This window comes from Mobula birostris, chromosome 2, assembly GCF_030028105.1.
Source record: "Mobula birostris isolate sMobBir1 chromosome 2, sMobBir1.hap1, whole genome shotgun sequence".
Lineage (NCBI taxonomy): Eukaryota > Metazoa > Chordata > Chondrichthyes > Myliobatiformes > Myliobatidae > Mobula > Mobula birostris.
The window spans coordinates 51,124,447-51,141,838 of record NC_092371.1 but is presented as its reverse complement, the minus strand read 5'-3'; the positions used below and the strand labels follow the sequence as shown (position 1 = coordinate 51,141,838).

The 17,392-nt window shown below is 40.4% G+C and overlaps 1 protein-coding gene across 1 annotated transcript in view; it reads right to left on the bottom strand.

Moving 5' to 3' along the window:
* cse1l (CSE1 chromosome segregation 1-like (yeast)) overlaps window positions 1-15,448 on the bottom strand; it is a 49,532-nt gene extending 34,084 nt beyond the window's left edge. Inside the window, exons 1-5 of the mRNA XM_072240767.1 lie at window positions 15,346-15,448; window positions 7,534-7,629; window positions 2,037-2,179; window positions 591-692; window positions 354-499 (exon numbers count right to left, since the gene is read on the bottom strand). Coding sequence (XP_072096868.1) covers window positions 354-499; window positions 591-692; window positions 2,037-2,179; window positions 7,534-7,618 — 476 coding nt within the window. The 5' untranslated portion in view covers window positions 7,619-7,629; window positions 15,346-15,448. The remainder of the gene's footprint in view (window positions 1-353; window positions 500-590; window positions 693-2,036; window positions 2,180-7,533; window positions 7,630-15,345) is intronic.
* Window positions 15,449-17,392: the final 1,944 nt, after the last annotated feature.

The following is a 17,392-nucleotide window of genomic DNA, read 5'->3' as shown; positions in this document are numbered from 1 at the left end:
TTGCAAGTTCTACTTCAAGTCATATAAAATTGCGACTTGGAAAATGTCACCATTCCATCTATGAAATTCATTTGAATCCTTGAACCCTTTGTCCAACAGGACTGCTGTGGTTCAAGAAGCTAGCTCATCTCTACCTTCTCAAGACAATAGGGAGGGCAGAAAATGCTGGTCTGGTAAAAACAATTTTTAAAAAAATGACTGACTCAGAACTTTTGATATATTCCCATATGTAATCAAAAATAGGACACAATTTAACATAAGAAATTGCCATCACTTAATTCTACAGAGGCAAAAATATCACAACACACCCTCCCAAACCCAACTATATCACCCCTTTGAGCAAAGGTAAATACCTTTTAAATAGTGAGTGTGCTGTTCGAAGCACTCCATTAATCACATGAAAATCTCCACTTTGAAAGCGGTTAATCATTTCTGTTAGAAGATGTGGCCATTTTTGTGGAAAATCTTCACGTCCAATTATACTGATAGCGTCACTCAACTGAGGAAGAAAATGATGCCAACAAGAAACTAGAATAGTAAACAGTAATTTTTTTTTTTTTTTTTTGTACAAGTATAAGCTCACAGAGTACCTGTTTCTGAATCTGCTCAGGACTACTCAACATCAAATTCACAATGTTGGCTTTGATCGCCACCCTATCTTGTTCACAGATTTTGTTTGGCTCATCTTCAACCTGAAAAATTTAAAAAAGACCAACACACTAAGAGAATTTGCAGTAAATCTGATTATTATTATTGCCTTGTTAAAGATAATATTTAAACAATGCTCAATTTAAATTCCTTTTCTATTTAGATTACTGATAAGACAAACACTACATTACTTCTGAACTTAGTTGTTCTGCCTAATTTACCAAATGATCAACGTCATTTTGCAGTCTAATACCAACCTCCTCATCAACATTGCATCAACTACAAATATACTAACCATATTTCCTCTACATCTACATTTAATATATTAGTACACGTTTGTACATAACAAAGAGACATAATACCAGCATCGATCCTTATTAAACTTCTGGTTACAGGTTTCCATTCACAAAACCAACCCTATCTCCTATTATCAAGTTAGCACCCAATTTGCCAAGGTCCATGAGCTATAACCTTTTGAACCAGCCTTCTGGGTAGGAATTCAAAGGCCTCACTGAAGTCCATGTAAATCAAATCAGCCACACTGCCTTCTTCAGTCTAACTGTCTCTTCAATAAAGCTCAATGCAATTAGACAGGATATCCTAACAACAAATCTGCGCTGTCTAACCCTGATCAACCCCTGCCTTTTCAAGTGTAGATTAATCCTGTCCATCAGAAGTATTGTATTTTTTCCCCAGTAACTTCCCTACCATTGATATTAAATTAAATGGCCTATAAATTAACTGCCCTTCTTTTATAAAGGTGTTATATTTGCTGTCTTCCAATCATCTGACACCTCCCCAAAGATTTAAACATCTATCTGCACCCCAGCTTCACATTGCACACTGGATTACATCTCATCAAGCATTGGGGCTTATCCATCTTTATTCCTGCTGAGGCATCGAATACTTCCCATTGAATCTTAAAATGATCTAGAATTTCACCGTCACAAAGGAAACGTCCAATCATTGTCTTTCTCTCCAGTGAATACATATGAGAAGCATTCATTCGAGACACTGCTCAAGTGTTCCAGCTTCATGTACTGATTGACCCACGGTCTCAAACAGTCTCAATCTTTCCCTAGTTACCTTTGAAACTACTGTGTACTCATTCAGTGTCACTTCACACACAACTTCCATTGCATTTAATCATTTTATACTAAAGCATATCCATAATATTGGGGAAGATGATATTCTCTACTACAATAACCTTACCTAAATATATCAGCTGAGGCATATCCAAGAAATTAATAGAACTAAGTTTGCAGTTTTCATCTTCTTATTACATTCACTTCCACTTTTTTTTAAAAACAAGGTATAATGCAAAGTTTGAATTTCTGCACGTCATCCCTATGATTAAGGTATGGCAGAATCTCCATTGGCTTACTTACAATTCGCCAATTTCTTTTGATGTAATTCTTGAAAGTTACACTCGAACACACTTTCATGACATTATCTTGAGACTTTTCGACAAGAGTTAGCAGAAGCAATGGATAATTCTGGTTTCTTTCCACTGACTCAAGGAACTTTTCAGCTGAAAATCAAGAGCTATGGGTTAATCGTGTGCATAGAGAAAACAAGTGCACTCATTCATTTGCTTAAAACAAAAACAAGTTGCTTTGATGAAACACACATCAAAGTTGCTGGTAAATGCAGCAGGCCAGGCAACATCTGTAGGAAGAGGTGCAGTCGACGTTTCAGGCTGAGACCCTTCGTCAGGACTAACTGAAAGAAGAGTGAGTAAGGGATTTGAAAGTTGGAGGGGGAGATCCAAAATGATAGGAGAAGACAGGAGGGGGAGGGATAGAGCCAAGAGCTGGACAGGTGATAGGCAAAAGGGGATACGAGAGGATCATGGGACAGGAGGTTCCGGAAGAAAGACGGGGGGGGGGGGGGGGAGACCCAGAGGATGGGCAAGGGGTACATTCAGAGGGACAGAGGGAGAAAAAGGAAAGTGAGAGAAAAAATGTGTGCATAAAATAAGTAACAGATGGGGTACGAGGGGGAGGTGGGGCCTTAGCGGGAGTTAGAGAAGTCGATGTTCATGCCATCAGGTTGGAGGCTACCCAGACCCTGCAGGATCTCCCAGTGGCCACACATTTTAATTCCACATCCCATTCCCATTCTGATATGTCTATCCACGGCCTCCTCTACTGTAAAGATGAAGCCACACTCAGGTTGGAGGAACAACACCTTATATTCCGTCTGGGTCATTTTGGATCTCCCCCTCCCCCTCCAACTTTCAAATCCCTTACTCACTCTTCCTTCAGTTAGTCCTGATGAAGGGTCTCGGCCTGAAACGTCGACTGCACCTCTTCCTACAGATGCTGCCTGGCCTGCTGCGTTCACCAGCAACTTTGATGTGTGTTGTTTGAGTTTCCAGCATCTGCAGAATTCCTGTTGTTTGCTTTGATGAACATTTTAAAAATGGTCCTCTCCTCATGTGCTTTACAGAAAGATGCAGTTCTCAGATTTGTTCACATTTGTCCATTTATGACTCCATCTGGGTTTTGGACAGTTTAATTTCTTTTCATGTCCGGTCTCTCCTTATTCCTTTAGTCTTATTCTGTACTTGCCAATAACATTTTAATGATTTGTGTCCGAGGAGCTACAAGTGACTTTAAGATACCAATACTTTCAACCTTTCTTGATTTAGTAGTCTGTATCATTCTTGGGTATAAAGTGGATGATCTTGTTGATCCTGCAGTTAACTTCTGTGGCAAACTTTGCCCTATTTTCTTGCTCTTAAAGACAACATCATTGTGATATTATGCCATTTGCAAAACATGGAAGTATAGCTTTCTAATCCAACATATCAAGTTAATTATAAATCCAAGTGTTGAAATCCAAATATATAACCTTGCAGAAGACAAGTCACATTCTGCCAATTTCAGTGCCACATTGTAAACACGAAATGCAAAGCAAGAACAATTGAATCAATGCTTCACTTGAAGACATTGTGGATCTCCAGAAACACATCATCCTTTCACCTCGCAATTTTCCACTATCCAAAGACCAAGTAGTCTTTATTGGTGAAGCAGTAGTTTATTTGCACCTAATCACTTGCATTTAGTGGTCACAATGTGGGTTCCTCTACACGGAGGAACCAAATGCAGATCATGTGATTTCATTGTGGAGGACCTGCATTAGGTCAGTTGAAATAACCTTGAGCTCCCTACTATTTTAATTCTCCATGCCATTTCCCCCTTTGATTTACTTATGGCCTTCTGTGTTGTTTCAAAAAGGCCTAGTTGAGGAACAAGTTATCTTCTCTGGACACACTGCAGCCTTTGGGACCCAGTATCAAATTCGCTGAATTTAAGTAACTCTTTCTTTCAACATCAGAACTGGCCATTTCTAATTTTGGTTCAGGTTTTCCCCATCTACTAACAAAGCCTGGTCTGCTGGGCATTTCCAGCAGATGCGGTATTTTCAACACAACACAGAGCTCAACCGGATTCTAAATGCCTAAGTACTACATAAATTGAACTGACTTCCGGGGTGCCTAGGCGCGACTTGAGTAGCAGCAGTACTCTCAATGGATACGATTAAATATTCCCGTTTTAGCCTGTTACAGCTAAAAAGCGCAACTGCTTCCAAGGTCAGTACAGTCAACAAAGATGCTTTAATGAGTTTAAACAAACTATCGCTGCTTAAAACTGACAGAAAAAACACTGTTTGTGGTTGGAAGTGCCCACGAAGGACACTTTGGAGGAAATGCAGGCATAGATCAGGATTACAAGTGCGTTTAAGGAAACGGGGTTTTAAACTCCCTATACCAACTATCTTGCTGGCGAACATTCAGTCTTTCGTGAATAAAATCGATGACCTCAGAGCCAGGATGCTGAATTAGGACCGCATGTCCTTTGTTTCACGGAATCCTGGTTAACTCCTTCTGTACCAGACGTAGCAATTCAGATCAACTGGTTTACTATACACCGTCAGGATAGATCTATAGAGTCTCACAAAAGCAGAGGTGGAGGAGTATGCCTCACAATCAACTCTTCTAGGTGCTGTCCCAATTCTGCTCACCAGACCTGGAATATCTAGCAAAGTGTCGTCCTTTTTACCTACAATGGGAGTTCTCTAGGGTCATTCTGGTAGTAGTTCACATTCCACCTCAGGCCAATGTCAATCAGGCTTTAGGTGATCTGAGTAATGGGATCAACATGCACGAAACAGCGTTTTAGGAGATTTTAACAAGGCCACTCTGAAAAAAAAAATCACTAAGCAACTACCATCAACAGATCACTTGCAGTACCAGAGAAAACAACACACTGGACCATTGCTATATGCTACACCACCATCAAGAATGCCAACCTTCCTATTCCACGCCTTCACTTCGGAGAGTCTAATCACCTAGCTGTACTCCTACTCCCCGAGTATAGGCAGAGACAGAAGACTGCAGCACCAGCAGTGAGGACCAATAAGGTTCAGATGAGGGAAGCACAGGAGTGCCTACAGGACAGCCTTGAATCAGTGTACTGGACAGTATTCGGGATTCATCTTTGAATCTGGATGAGTATGCTGCAGTTGTTACTGACTTCATTAAAACCTGTGTGGATGAGTGTGTGCCTACAAAGACTTACTGTACATTCCCAAACCAAAAGCCATGGATGAGCCAGGAGGTACATCGTCTGCTGAAGGCTAGATCTGTGGCATTCAAGTCTGGCAACCCAGGCCTGTACCAGAAAACCAGGTGTGATTTGTGGAGAGCTATTTCAAGGGAGACGAGGCCATTTCGAATGAGGTTGGAGGCGATATCAGATGCACAGCAACTCTGGCAGGGTTTGCAAGACATTACTTCCTACAAAGCGAAACCCAATAGTATGAATAGCGCAATGCTTCACTACCAGATGAACTCAATGCCCTCTACTCACGCTTTGAAAGGGAGAACATAACCACAGCTGTGGATATCCCTGCTGCACCTGTTGACCCTGGGATCTCTGTCTCAGAGGCCGATGTTCAACTATCTTTAAAGACAGTTAACCCTCGCAAAGCAGAAGGTCCCGATGGAGTACCTGGTGAGGCTCTGAAAACCTGTGCCAGCCAGCTAGCAGGAGTATTCAAGGACATTTTCAGCCTCTCACTGCTGCGGGCAGAAGTTCCCACTTCCTTCAAAAAGGCAACAATTAAACCAGTGCCTAAGAATAATAATGTGGGCTGCCTTAATGACTTTAGCCTGGTAGCACTCACATCAACAGTGATGAAATGCTTTGAGAGGCTGGTTATGACTAGACTGAACTCCTGCCTCAGCAAGGACTTGGACCCATTGCAATTTGCCTCTCGCCACAATAGGACAATGATAGATGTAACTTCAATGTCTCTTCATACGGCTTTAGACCACCTAGACAACACAAATACCTAGGTCAGGATTCTGTTTATCAACTATAACTCAACATTTAATACCATAATTCCCACAATCCTGATTGACAAGTTGCAGAACCTGGGCCTTTGTACCTCGCTCTGCAAATGGATCCTCAACTTCCTTAGCAGAAGACCACAGTCTACGTGGATTGGTGATAACATATCCTTCTCGCTGACGATCAACACTGGCACATCTCAGGTGTGTGCTTAGCCCACTGCTCTACTCTCTATATACACGACTGTGTGGCTAGGCATAGCTCAAATACCATCTATAAATTTGCTGATGATACAACCATTGTTGATAGAATCTCAGGTGGTGACGAGAAGGCGTATAGGAGTGAGATATGCCAACTAGTGGAATAGTACCGCAACAACCTGCCACTCAACGTCAGTAAGACAAAAGAGCTGATTGTGGACTTCAGGAAGGGTAAGACAAAGGAACACATACCAATCCTCATAGAGGGATCAGAAGTGGAGACAGTGAGCAGCTTCAAGTTCCTGGGAGTCAGCATCTGAGGATCTAACCTGGTCCCAACATATTGATGTAGCCATAAAGAAGGCAAGACTGTGACAATACTTTATTAGGAGTTTGAAGAGATTTGGCATGTCAACAAATACACTCAAAAACTTGCCGTGGAGAGCATTCTGACAGGCTGCATCACTGTCTGGTATGGAGGGGCTACCGCACAGGACCGAAAGAAGCTGCAGAAAGTTGTAAATCTAGTTAGCTCCATCTTGGGCACTAGCATACAAAGTACCCAGAACACCTTTAGGGAGCGGTGTCTCAGAAAGGCAGTGTGCATTATTAAGGACATCCAGCACCCAGGGCACGCCCTTTTCTCACTGTTACCATCAGGTAGGAGGTACAGAAGCCTGAAGGCACACACTCAGTGATTCAGGAACAGCTTCTTCCCCTCTGCCATCCGATTCCTTAATGGACATTGAAGTTTTGGACACTACCTCACTTTAAAAAAAAACGTATTTCAGTTTTTGCATGTATTTTTTAATCTATTCAATATACGTAATTGATTTACTTGTTTATTATTAAGTTTTATTTTGTTTATTTTTTCTCTGCTAGATTATATATTGCATTGAACTGCTGACGCTAAATTAATAAATTTCACGTCACATGCCAGTGATAATAAACGTGATTCTGACTTTTAGAAATAAAAATAAAGAGAATGAGAAGCAAGAATCTAAAAATCAGATCTGACAGAACAAAACTGCAGTAGTTATGAAATCTCAGTGTAAAGTTTGTGCTCAAATCTTTGGAGTGAACTTCAGAGCAAGGATATTAACACTGTACAAAGGTTAACATTTAAAATAGTTGTTTAGACTATGTACAAATAAACTGAGTGACACATTTGAACATAGCAATATACTAAACATTAATTAATATAAAGATAATATATTTCACACAGATGGTTTTGAAATAACTATAGTCAAGCCTATCTGAAGAACAATGCATAAATTGAGAATAGATATAACAGACTTCAATTTGGTTTTATAATAAATAATTACCTGGCCTCCTAACTGCAGGATCAGGATCAAGAGTCTTCTTCAAAAATTCAGACAAGGATTGTAAATTGGCATCACTGAGATCCATGATCACAAATTCTAAATTGAAGAGATTGATACATCAAATTAATACCTGACATAAAGGACTTCTGTACTTACTTTCCCAACAGCAAGTATCCTGAGCATTCGAAGACTAAAGAATATGGGAAATCACACAGCAGGCTATTTCTAAAGATAAAATACTAAATACAATTCAACTGAGGTAATTACTCTGCTTCTGTTCTTTACTTTTGAATGGAAAAAAGTTTTTCTTTCATCAATAATTGAATTGAAATATCTTTATTGTCATTGCATAGTACAATTTGTCATGCACCAATACAGCAAAAATGAGTTTGCAACTCTCATACTCAATGCTGTAAAACAATAAATAAAATCGAGTAACCAGCCAGTATAAGTAATGTCCAGCAGTACAAAAGCACAACTCAGAAGCATGACAGCCATAAAACCAGTATAAGCAGCAATATAACAAATTTATGGATGATGCTTGATCGATTGGTTCAGAGCAATTATAACTTTGGGGAAAAAGCTATTTTTCAGTCTGGAAGTGCGGGCATAGAAAATCTTACAACCTCTGCCAGATGGAAGAAGTTCAAACAGATGATTGCATGATTTCAAACAGATGTATTGTCCTTACAGATGCTTGTAGCTTTCCTTAGGCAGCGAGAGCTGTAGGTGTCCTCCAGGGCTGGGAGCTGTGTCCCGATGATCTTCCATGCGCTAGTGACGACCTGCTGAAGTGCTTTCTTTATCAGCTGCTGTGCAACTGAGATACCACACAGAGATGCAGTATGTTAAGATGTTCTCTATGGTGCAGCGGTAAAAGGTCACCAGCATATGTTCAGGTAGACCAGCTTTCTTCAGCGTCCTGAGGAAAAATCAAGCGCTGCTGTGCTTTCTTAACTATTGTTGTGGTGTTAATGGACCATGTAAGGTCTTCTGAGATATGTATTTCCAGAAACCTGAAACTGGACACTCTCTCCACTATGTCTCCGTTAATGTAGACCGGAGCATACTCGTCATCCCATGACTTTCCAAAATTGATAATTAGCTCCTTAGTCTTTGCTGTATTAAGAGATAGGTTGTTCTCTGAGCACCAGCTCACTAAGTTCTCTACCTCCACTCTGTACGCTGATTCGTCTCTGTTGGAGATCAACCCGATCACTGTTGTGTCATTTGCGAATTTGACGATGGTATTGGTGTTAAGTGCAGGTACACAGTCGTAAGTGAAGAGGGAGTAGAGTATGGGACTCAATACACAACCTTGTGGTGTACCAGTGTTCAGGATAGTAGTGGAGGACAGTTGAGGGCCCAGTCTCACTGCCTGTGAAGGCTCTGACAAGAAATTCAGGACCCAGTTGCAGAGTAAGCCACTATCTCCTTACTCAGGCAATCTTAAGTAATACTAAATACATGGTCTATCACCACTGTTTATACCACCCATAATTCAAATTCTTAGAATTCTTTTTTTTTTTGAAAAGCAGCTATGATACTTGGCTCAATTCATCCCAATGTTAAAGCATCCCAGATGAAACCAATACTTTGTAAGTAAATTTCTCTGCACTCTCTGCTTATACTCAGTGATGATTTTATATTGTTAACTACTATAAAGTCATCTTTTAAATTCTAATAAAATAATTTCAATAATCATCAATTGTAAATTGCCTTTCTTCAAAACTGATCATCATCCAAAAATCTGTTTCAACAACATGCAACTACAAAACCATGGCCCTCTTGTCTAAGGAAGTTGCAGGAGTCATTTCTCCTCAGTCCTTCACAGACTTTGTCCCCTGGTTCTAGATACAACAGCAAGGGAAAACATTAAACCTGCAGTTCTCTGATAAGAGTTTTGTTGTTTCAGTAACAGCCTCACATTTACCATCCTCTCAAACACTCTGTCATTATAAACAAACTTAGAATTAATATCTTTTCACCCAAATCACAGAATGTGAACAGTCTGTACCAATCCATGCACCAATTACTTGTACCCAATCAATAATTATTTTCTTCCTACTGCCCAATTTCTCTAAGTTAATCCAAAATGAAGTTGAATTTTTTGTCATATACCGAAGTACATGTATGCATAGGTGCAATGAAAACTAACCTGTAGCAGCACCACAGGCACATAACATCAGATATGCAAAATCCACAAAAAAAAACTAAACAGAAATTATGCAAAACTTTACAAGAAAGAGCACAGCTAGAACAAAAACTACTTGCGCAAAATGGCCAGTGTTGTGGTCTGAGACAGTGATTAAGGTTGTACAAATTGGTTCAAGAACCAAATGGTTGAAGCTAAATAGATGTTCTTGAACCTGATGGTGTGAGACTTCATGATTTTGTACCCAACGTATGATAATACTTGCAAGAAAATAGTCTGGATTGTGGGGACTTTTGATGATAGATAATGACTTCTGAAGCAGCACCTCATGTAGATTCTACTAATGGCAGGAGGGATGTTCCTATGTATTGGGCTGAGTTCAGTACTCCCTGCATCTTATCTTCCTGCACATACAAAATGCCACATCAGACAATGATGCAACCAGTCAGGGCACTTCCAATAACACGTGTTAGTTTGTTCAGTGAAATACCAAATATCCTTAACCTCCTAAAAAAATAAAGATGCTTGAACTGCTTCTTTGTGATTGCATCTGTGTGTTGCACCCACTACAGGTCATCCAATATGCTAATACACAGGAATTGAAAGCTATTGATTATCTCCACCACTGTAGACTGGAAAACATTCAAGATCACATTTGCTCAGATTTTATTTAATAAACGAGTATTAGAGAAAAGACCTTCTAAAAGTACATATCTATTCATTCACCTTTATCTGCTGATACTAACAACTCAGACGGGAAAAAATAATGTGCTTTTCATAAATTCCCTGACCCTGCTAAATAGCATTAAGCATTCCGATATTTTTTTCGTGATTGTGGATCCTAGCATTTCCTACTCTACCAAGGACAGTATAGTTCCCACATTTTTTTATCCTTTCTTCAGTTGAGTTAGTTTTTACAATCTAATCTGTAAGAACACTTAGAATTTATACAATTTTGCAAGATGACAATCACCGTACATATTATCACCAATCACCTGCCTTAAAAATCTAGAATGCAAATCCTGTGGCGTTGTCAGCTTTCCATAATTTCTCCAAATGCTATTCTTTAACTAATGTTGCTCGGTTTCTGGTCCTCATTATCTCTATATAGATTTCACTTCACTATTTCTGAGAATTTTTAGTGCCCATTTTCTGTGAAGACGAACAATTCAGTTGTCTGCCATTTCCTTATTTCACAATTACTTCTTACTCAGACCTACATTAAGATTTGATCATCCTTTCCCCTTTACCCATCTATAATCTTCAGAAGATTTGCACAACCCATTCTCTCTGCAATTTCTTGGTTTGTCGAGATTTTCTAGATCTTCAGGCATACTATTTATTTGGACAAGACTAAGCCTTTTACTTTGACATAATATCACATTCAACTTCTCACAAGACCCAGCAGAACAACTTCTCCCGTTGGAGTTTTGTGCCTTTACAGCAGGTGGTTCTCAACCTTTTTTATGCCATGGACCCCTACCATTAACAGAGAGATCCATGGACCACAGGTTGGGAACCCCTGCTTTAGAGGGTTATTGTAAATGAAGTATTCATTCTTTAAACAGTTTCTGCTGTCTTCTCTAGTTTTCCTTTCACTTTATCACCCTTTGCTTAATTCTGAAATTCTCCCAATTCTTAGGGTGTGCTTTTTGAGTACTAAAATGGGCAGACAGACAAAGCAAATTTTACTCTGAGAAATGCAGACAATCGAAACAGTCCTAAAAGTGTATGAAGATACAGAAATCTGGGGATACATCTGTGATAGTTCACGAAATGGCAAAGAAAGAATTACAGAATAAGGGAATCAATAAGAACCTTGTGGCTTGGATATTACTCGAATTATGTTCAGCTCTGCAGCAAACAAGAGAAAAGATCTGAGAGTGCAAAGATGATAGGTTGGGGATATTTACACCGATATGTTGCTTTTGAAAAGAGGGAGAGAGAGAGACGAAGATTAACGGTTGGACTGTCACTTTAAGGCATTGGAAGTAACTTTGGATTTCTACTGAGTTGGGTTTGGAGACAGCACTGAGCAGCTCGAAAGTTGCTATGGTGACCGAAGGTAGATTGTTGATGTTACTTTCAAGGACTTGCTGCCTGCCTGCATTTCTTTGCAGACAAAGGAAGGAGGGACTCTTTGAATGACAGGTGATGCTCAGCCTGGCGAACTAAATGGGAGGTCAGATGATACAGACACATGATCTGGACACTGAATGAGCATTGCTGTACCCGCAGAGAAAGTGGGTTTTGGAGGATCGATCAGGTGGATCTATCCAAATTGCTATTCCAGTGAAGGAGAAGGGGTTGACTGGCGGGGAGTTGTCTATGTGTCCACCCTTACCGGGGTGACAGCTCCACCACAGGAAAACCTGGTTAAAGTCACAGTCGGTGACTTGTAAAGGATTTCAGAGGACAACGAGAAGATCGACGGCAACAGCTCACCTGAAGACTCAACTCAACTCTCTCTCTCTCCACCGCTATTCAACTAAATACCACGAACTGAACTGAACTTTATTCAACATCATAAGACTGTATCTTTTTACCCCTAGACTTAAAGAAGCTTGGTTTTCATACATATATTTCCACACTTACTGACCTGCGTACATATATATATACATTGCTAACCTGTGTGAATTATTTACTTTGTTATTACTGTATTGCGTAGTTACTAATAAATATTATTAGTTGTTAGCAATACGAGACTCCAAAGTGGTTTCTATTTCTGCTGGTTCTTTATCCCCGTCACGGGGTACGTGACAGTATGCTATAAAGATTTTAAGATTATGTTAATAGTTCAACCACTTTTGCTATTGCTATTCAGCTCTTTCTAAACTCCTTCTGAATTCCATTCTGTATTTTCAAATACACAATTCTTTGATACATTGCTGAGATTTATGCTTCAAAATGAAGCTTTATCTGTAAAACAGTTACTAATACTTTAATTGCAGTATATAATCTTAAAATGTGATAGCACAATTGGGATAAATACTAGACTATAAATGCCCTTAGATATGAAGCTGGAACTCAAAGATAACAAATATCAGAATTGGGAAAATCTGTACTTTTGTAATGATTTGATCTGTAAACAAGAAACAATAAACAAGACGTGTTTTGCTGTAGCTTGGTAAATGACAGTAATAAACAATACCAATACATTAATGTTGCAGCACCAAATCAAGAGACTCAAAAAAACACAAGACAATAGCAGGAGTAGGCAACTTGGTCCCTCAAGACTGCCCTGCCATTCAACACAATTATGACTGATCTTTGCTATCCTCAATTCTATAAATATTGAAACACATTTTGAATTATCCATATGCAAAGTATTAATTTATTTCCATGTGCTGATAAATGGGTAGAAAGACAAAACCAATCATAACATTAATTATATAATATTTATTGCAATATTACCACCATATTAGTGTAAGTACCATTTCTAATAGCATATATTTAAATAAAAGAATGTGATATTTGAAATACACTCACTGAATACAAAATACAAAACCATACCAATGCAGCCAGTTTATTTGCAAAATTCTAGAAGAAATAATAAATAAACACAACTAATTGCAGATAAGAATGTTTCTGCACTGACAGCAAATATATTTAGGTGGGATTACTGAAAAAACAATGACAATGTGATGCTAAAGCTTAACTGCAGACAATATTACAAATAGGCTATGCCCAAACAATAGGGAATGTCAGCACTGAGCATTGTCAAACTCTTCATTTAAAGTACTACGTATTATCTTAAAAATGAACTTCAGCCAATCATACACGTGCTGACGATGACTATGCTGTACATGATACCAGAGTTTGAAATGATGTACATGCTGTTACAGTGTTTGAAAGAATCCTGCCTTTAGTTGACTGTTGTCAGTGTCAATGACTGAATCAAGTTATCCAACTCAAAGTGACTGCATGTTGCTATCTTACATAATAAATTCTCCAACATAAGGTAAGGCACTCTTATTAGAACTGGCCAATTCTGGCTGTTAGCCATTTACAGTTTTGGCTGTATCACAGCCCTGCTATTAACAAATCTTAAAATTCCACATTGTCCCATACATTGCAGAGATGCTCCTTTTGTCCTAACCATTGCCCCCTCACCTTCCTGCAACTAAACATCTTTGTATTTAATGTGAATGCCCACAAGGAAATGAATCTCAGGGTTGTATAAGGTTACATACATGTACTTTAATAAATTTACTTTGAACTATAAAAGTAGCTCTCTCTCTTAACACAGTTGCTGTCAGACCCAATAAGCATTTTTAGCAATTTATACCACGGTTCACAAACATCTATCATGGTTCAGGTATCTAATTAGTCAGGGTATCAAGGGATATGGGGAAAAAGCCGGAAATTGGAACCAGATGGGTGAATAGTTTAGCTCATGGGGGAGCTGCGGAGCAGACTCGATGGCCCGAATGGCCTACTTCTGCTCCTTTGTCTTGTCTTGTCTTGTGAACATCTCTCAGAGAACAAAATCCAGCCTTCATGTGGCATGAGTATGGTTGACTCTGATTCAGTTGTATGTTACCCAAAACTCTCTGAACCAAACCCAAAAATTCTCCTGAGAAGTTGGTTTGGAAGCTGGAATGCTTCAGGCCTCCTTCAGTCAAAAAAATGTTTACTTTTTTTGAGGGTTCACTTTCATATTTATTTCTGTTATAAATTAATATCCACTATTGGATTTTTTTAAAAGTTGTCTTTGTGGATACTAAAGCACAATTATGTCAAACCAGAAATGATATTTTTGGCACACTAAAATGTTAAATGCGGCATTTAAAAGATCCAGGGAAACAAAACAAAAGACAAGCTTCTAGGAGACTTGCAGGTCAATTTCCTACGGCTTCTCTCACATATATCAAATGTGCTCAACTTGAATGTAAAATGGCATAAAATGGGCAGAGACACTGGATGATTCCAAGGAAATGTCAACCAGACGTATGGAAATGAATTCTCCCTCCACATGCAGCTTCATCTAATGCCTTTGTAGCTTTTGATTAAAACATCTGAATTTGTTCACTACATTATGATTTACAATGCATTTTATTATAAACCTGCCAGGCAGCCTATATCTAAGCATATCAATGTTGAAGCAGGCACTGAGAATGGACCACCGCATTTTGAAAAAGAGGTGTTACAAGGCTTAATTCTGAACAAGGCCCTGGACCCGGAGGCCACTCAAACACGCTAAATGAAGCTTAGCTGATTGACAATAAGTTCAGCCAATTGTAAAGTCGAGAGAGCCTACGTTGCCGCACAACCACCAATCAATGATGCCAAGGAAAAAGGCAGGCTTGGTTGAAAAGAAAATGCTCACGCCCAACCAAACGCACTCAATCCGGGCCGCTCATCCACCAAAGGCACCAAAATCGCGCCTCCCCACCCCCCTTACCAGAATTACCTTGGGTACAAAAAATAAATCAGCATCGACTGGCCCAAGAACCCCGCCGGCCTTGTGAATATGAACCTACAACAACCATCCAGCATCAACCCTGTTAAATTTAAACACTGCGAAATACGGCCCAGATTCTGAAATACAGACAACCACAAACAGGTCAGTCACATGAGCTCACTGAAAATTACTAAAACGGCAAAAGGTGAGACGCAACAAGAGGAGCCGATGTTTCCATACCACTCTTCTCTACCTTTTAAATCAAAGCGAATTCAGTTGCACAAGCTGGCCTTCCAGTTCAAACAGAAGGAAAATGGCGCGCTGCCTAGCACAAGCATGCGCGCTACACTGAGGCAGTCACCCCACACCACGCATGCGTGCTGCACCTACCCTGTCACCTTGCATTACGCATGCGCTTCAGAGTTCCCTCCCACTCATTACGCATGCGTGCTGCTCTGAGTGTAACGTGCTTCATATGTATCGTATACACTGTGTGCGCGTGTGTAAATGTAGATATAAGCGAAAATCAAAAATTACGCTTTTAGAATTCTGGGATCAAACATAAAAGTGCTGCAACTACCCAGCCAGTCAGATAACATATAAGAAAAGGGAAAGAAGGGTCTCGGTCCGAAATGTAGCAGGCCAGGCAGCATCTGTAGGAAGAGACACTGGATGACGTTTCAGGTCGAGACCCTTCGTCAGGACTAACTGAAGGAAGAGTGAGTAAGGGATTTGAAAGTGGGAGGGGGAGGGGGAGATCCAAAATGATAGGAGAAGACAGGAGGGGGAGGGATGGAGCCAAGAGCTGGACAGGTGATTGGCAAAAGGGAATACGAGAGGATCATGGCACAGGAGGTCCGGGAAGAAAGACAAGGGGGAGGTGGAAAAAAAACCCAGAGGATGGGCAAGGGGTATAGTTAGAGGGACAGAGGGAGAGAAAGAATGTGTGTATATAAATAAATAACGGATGGGGTACGAGGGGGAGGTGGGGCCTTAGCGGAAGTTAGAGAAGTCAATGTTCATGCCATCAGGTTGGCAGCTACCCAGACGGAATATAAGGTGTTGTTCCTCCAACCTGAGTGTGACTTCATCCTTACAGTAGAGGAGGCCGTGGATAGACATATCAGAATGGGAATGGGATGTGGAATTAAAATGTGTGGCCACTGGGAGAACCTGCTTTCTCTGGCGGACAGAGTATAGGTGTTAAGTAAAACGATCTCCCAGTCTGCGTCGGGTCTCGCCAATATATAGAAGGCCACATCGGGAGCACCGGACGCAGTATATCACCCCAGCCGACTCACAGGTGAAGTGTCGCCTCACCTGGAAGGACTGTCTGGGGCCCTGAATGGTGGTAAGGGAGGAAGTGTAAGGGTATGTGTAGCAGGCACCTGCTGAGTTCCTCCAGTGTGGTGTGAGTGTTGCTTAGCCTTTACATCATGTTCCCTAAATGCTGCAGAGACAAATTATGAACAGATTGACAGAGCCACCTTGAGTCCGCCTTGAGGTTTAAAATGTTTCAACCAGTACTTGTACTGGAGAGGGTTTAGCCTCATTACTGATCATCAACCACTAGCAATACCCACAGAATTCCTTCCAGTCCTGCCGAAGGGTTTTGGCCCAAAACGGCAACTGTAATTTTTTCCATAGATGCTGCCTGGCCTGCTGAGTTCCTCCTGCATTTTGTGGATGTTGCTTGGATTTCTAGCAACTGCAAACTTTCCCTTGCTTGTGATTTGATCAACCAGTGGTGTCCATTTTCAATCCATGGAACGATGCTCCACTAACAGCAGCAGCACAAATGCGGAGATGGGCTCTGCTTCTTGGTGGACGCAATTACAAGATCAAATTCAAGAGAATGACTAGTGATAGGAGTGTTGATGGATTGTGTCTTTACCCTTGGAAAAGGAAATAACTGAAATAGTTACAAAAGAAGACTCCTCTTGACATATTCTCCCTAATGCAAATTAAAAGTCTCCCTATTACAACAGAGATGATCCAAAGGGAAACCAGAAAAGACCCCACACTGTCTCAGGTCTACATGGCAACCCCAAATGGCTGGAATGTGCAGCAGAGATTCCAGTTCACCCTTTTTTTTACCAGCACCGGGATGAACTTGCCTTTGACGGAGATTGTCTTAAGGATTTAGAGCTGTGTACAATCTAAGCTGAGAGCTCAAGTATTGGAGGAGCTACAGTACATGACCATTCATGGACACAGATTTCTTGATAATAGTGGATGCAGCGTCAAAGTGGCCGGAAGCTTGGTTTGGCCATTCACTGCAACAGAACTTCCCCCAGCTG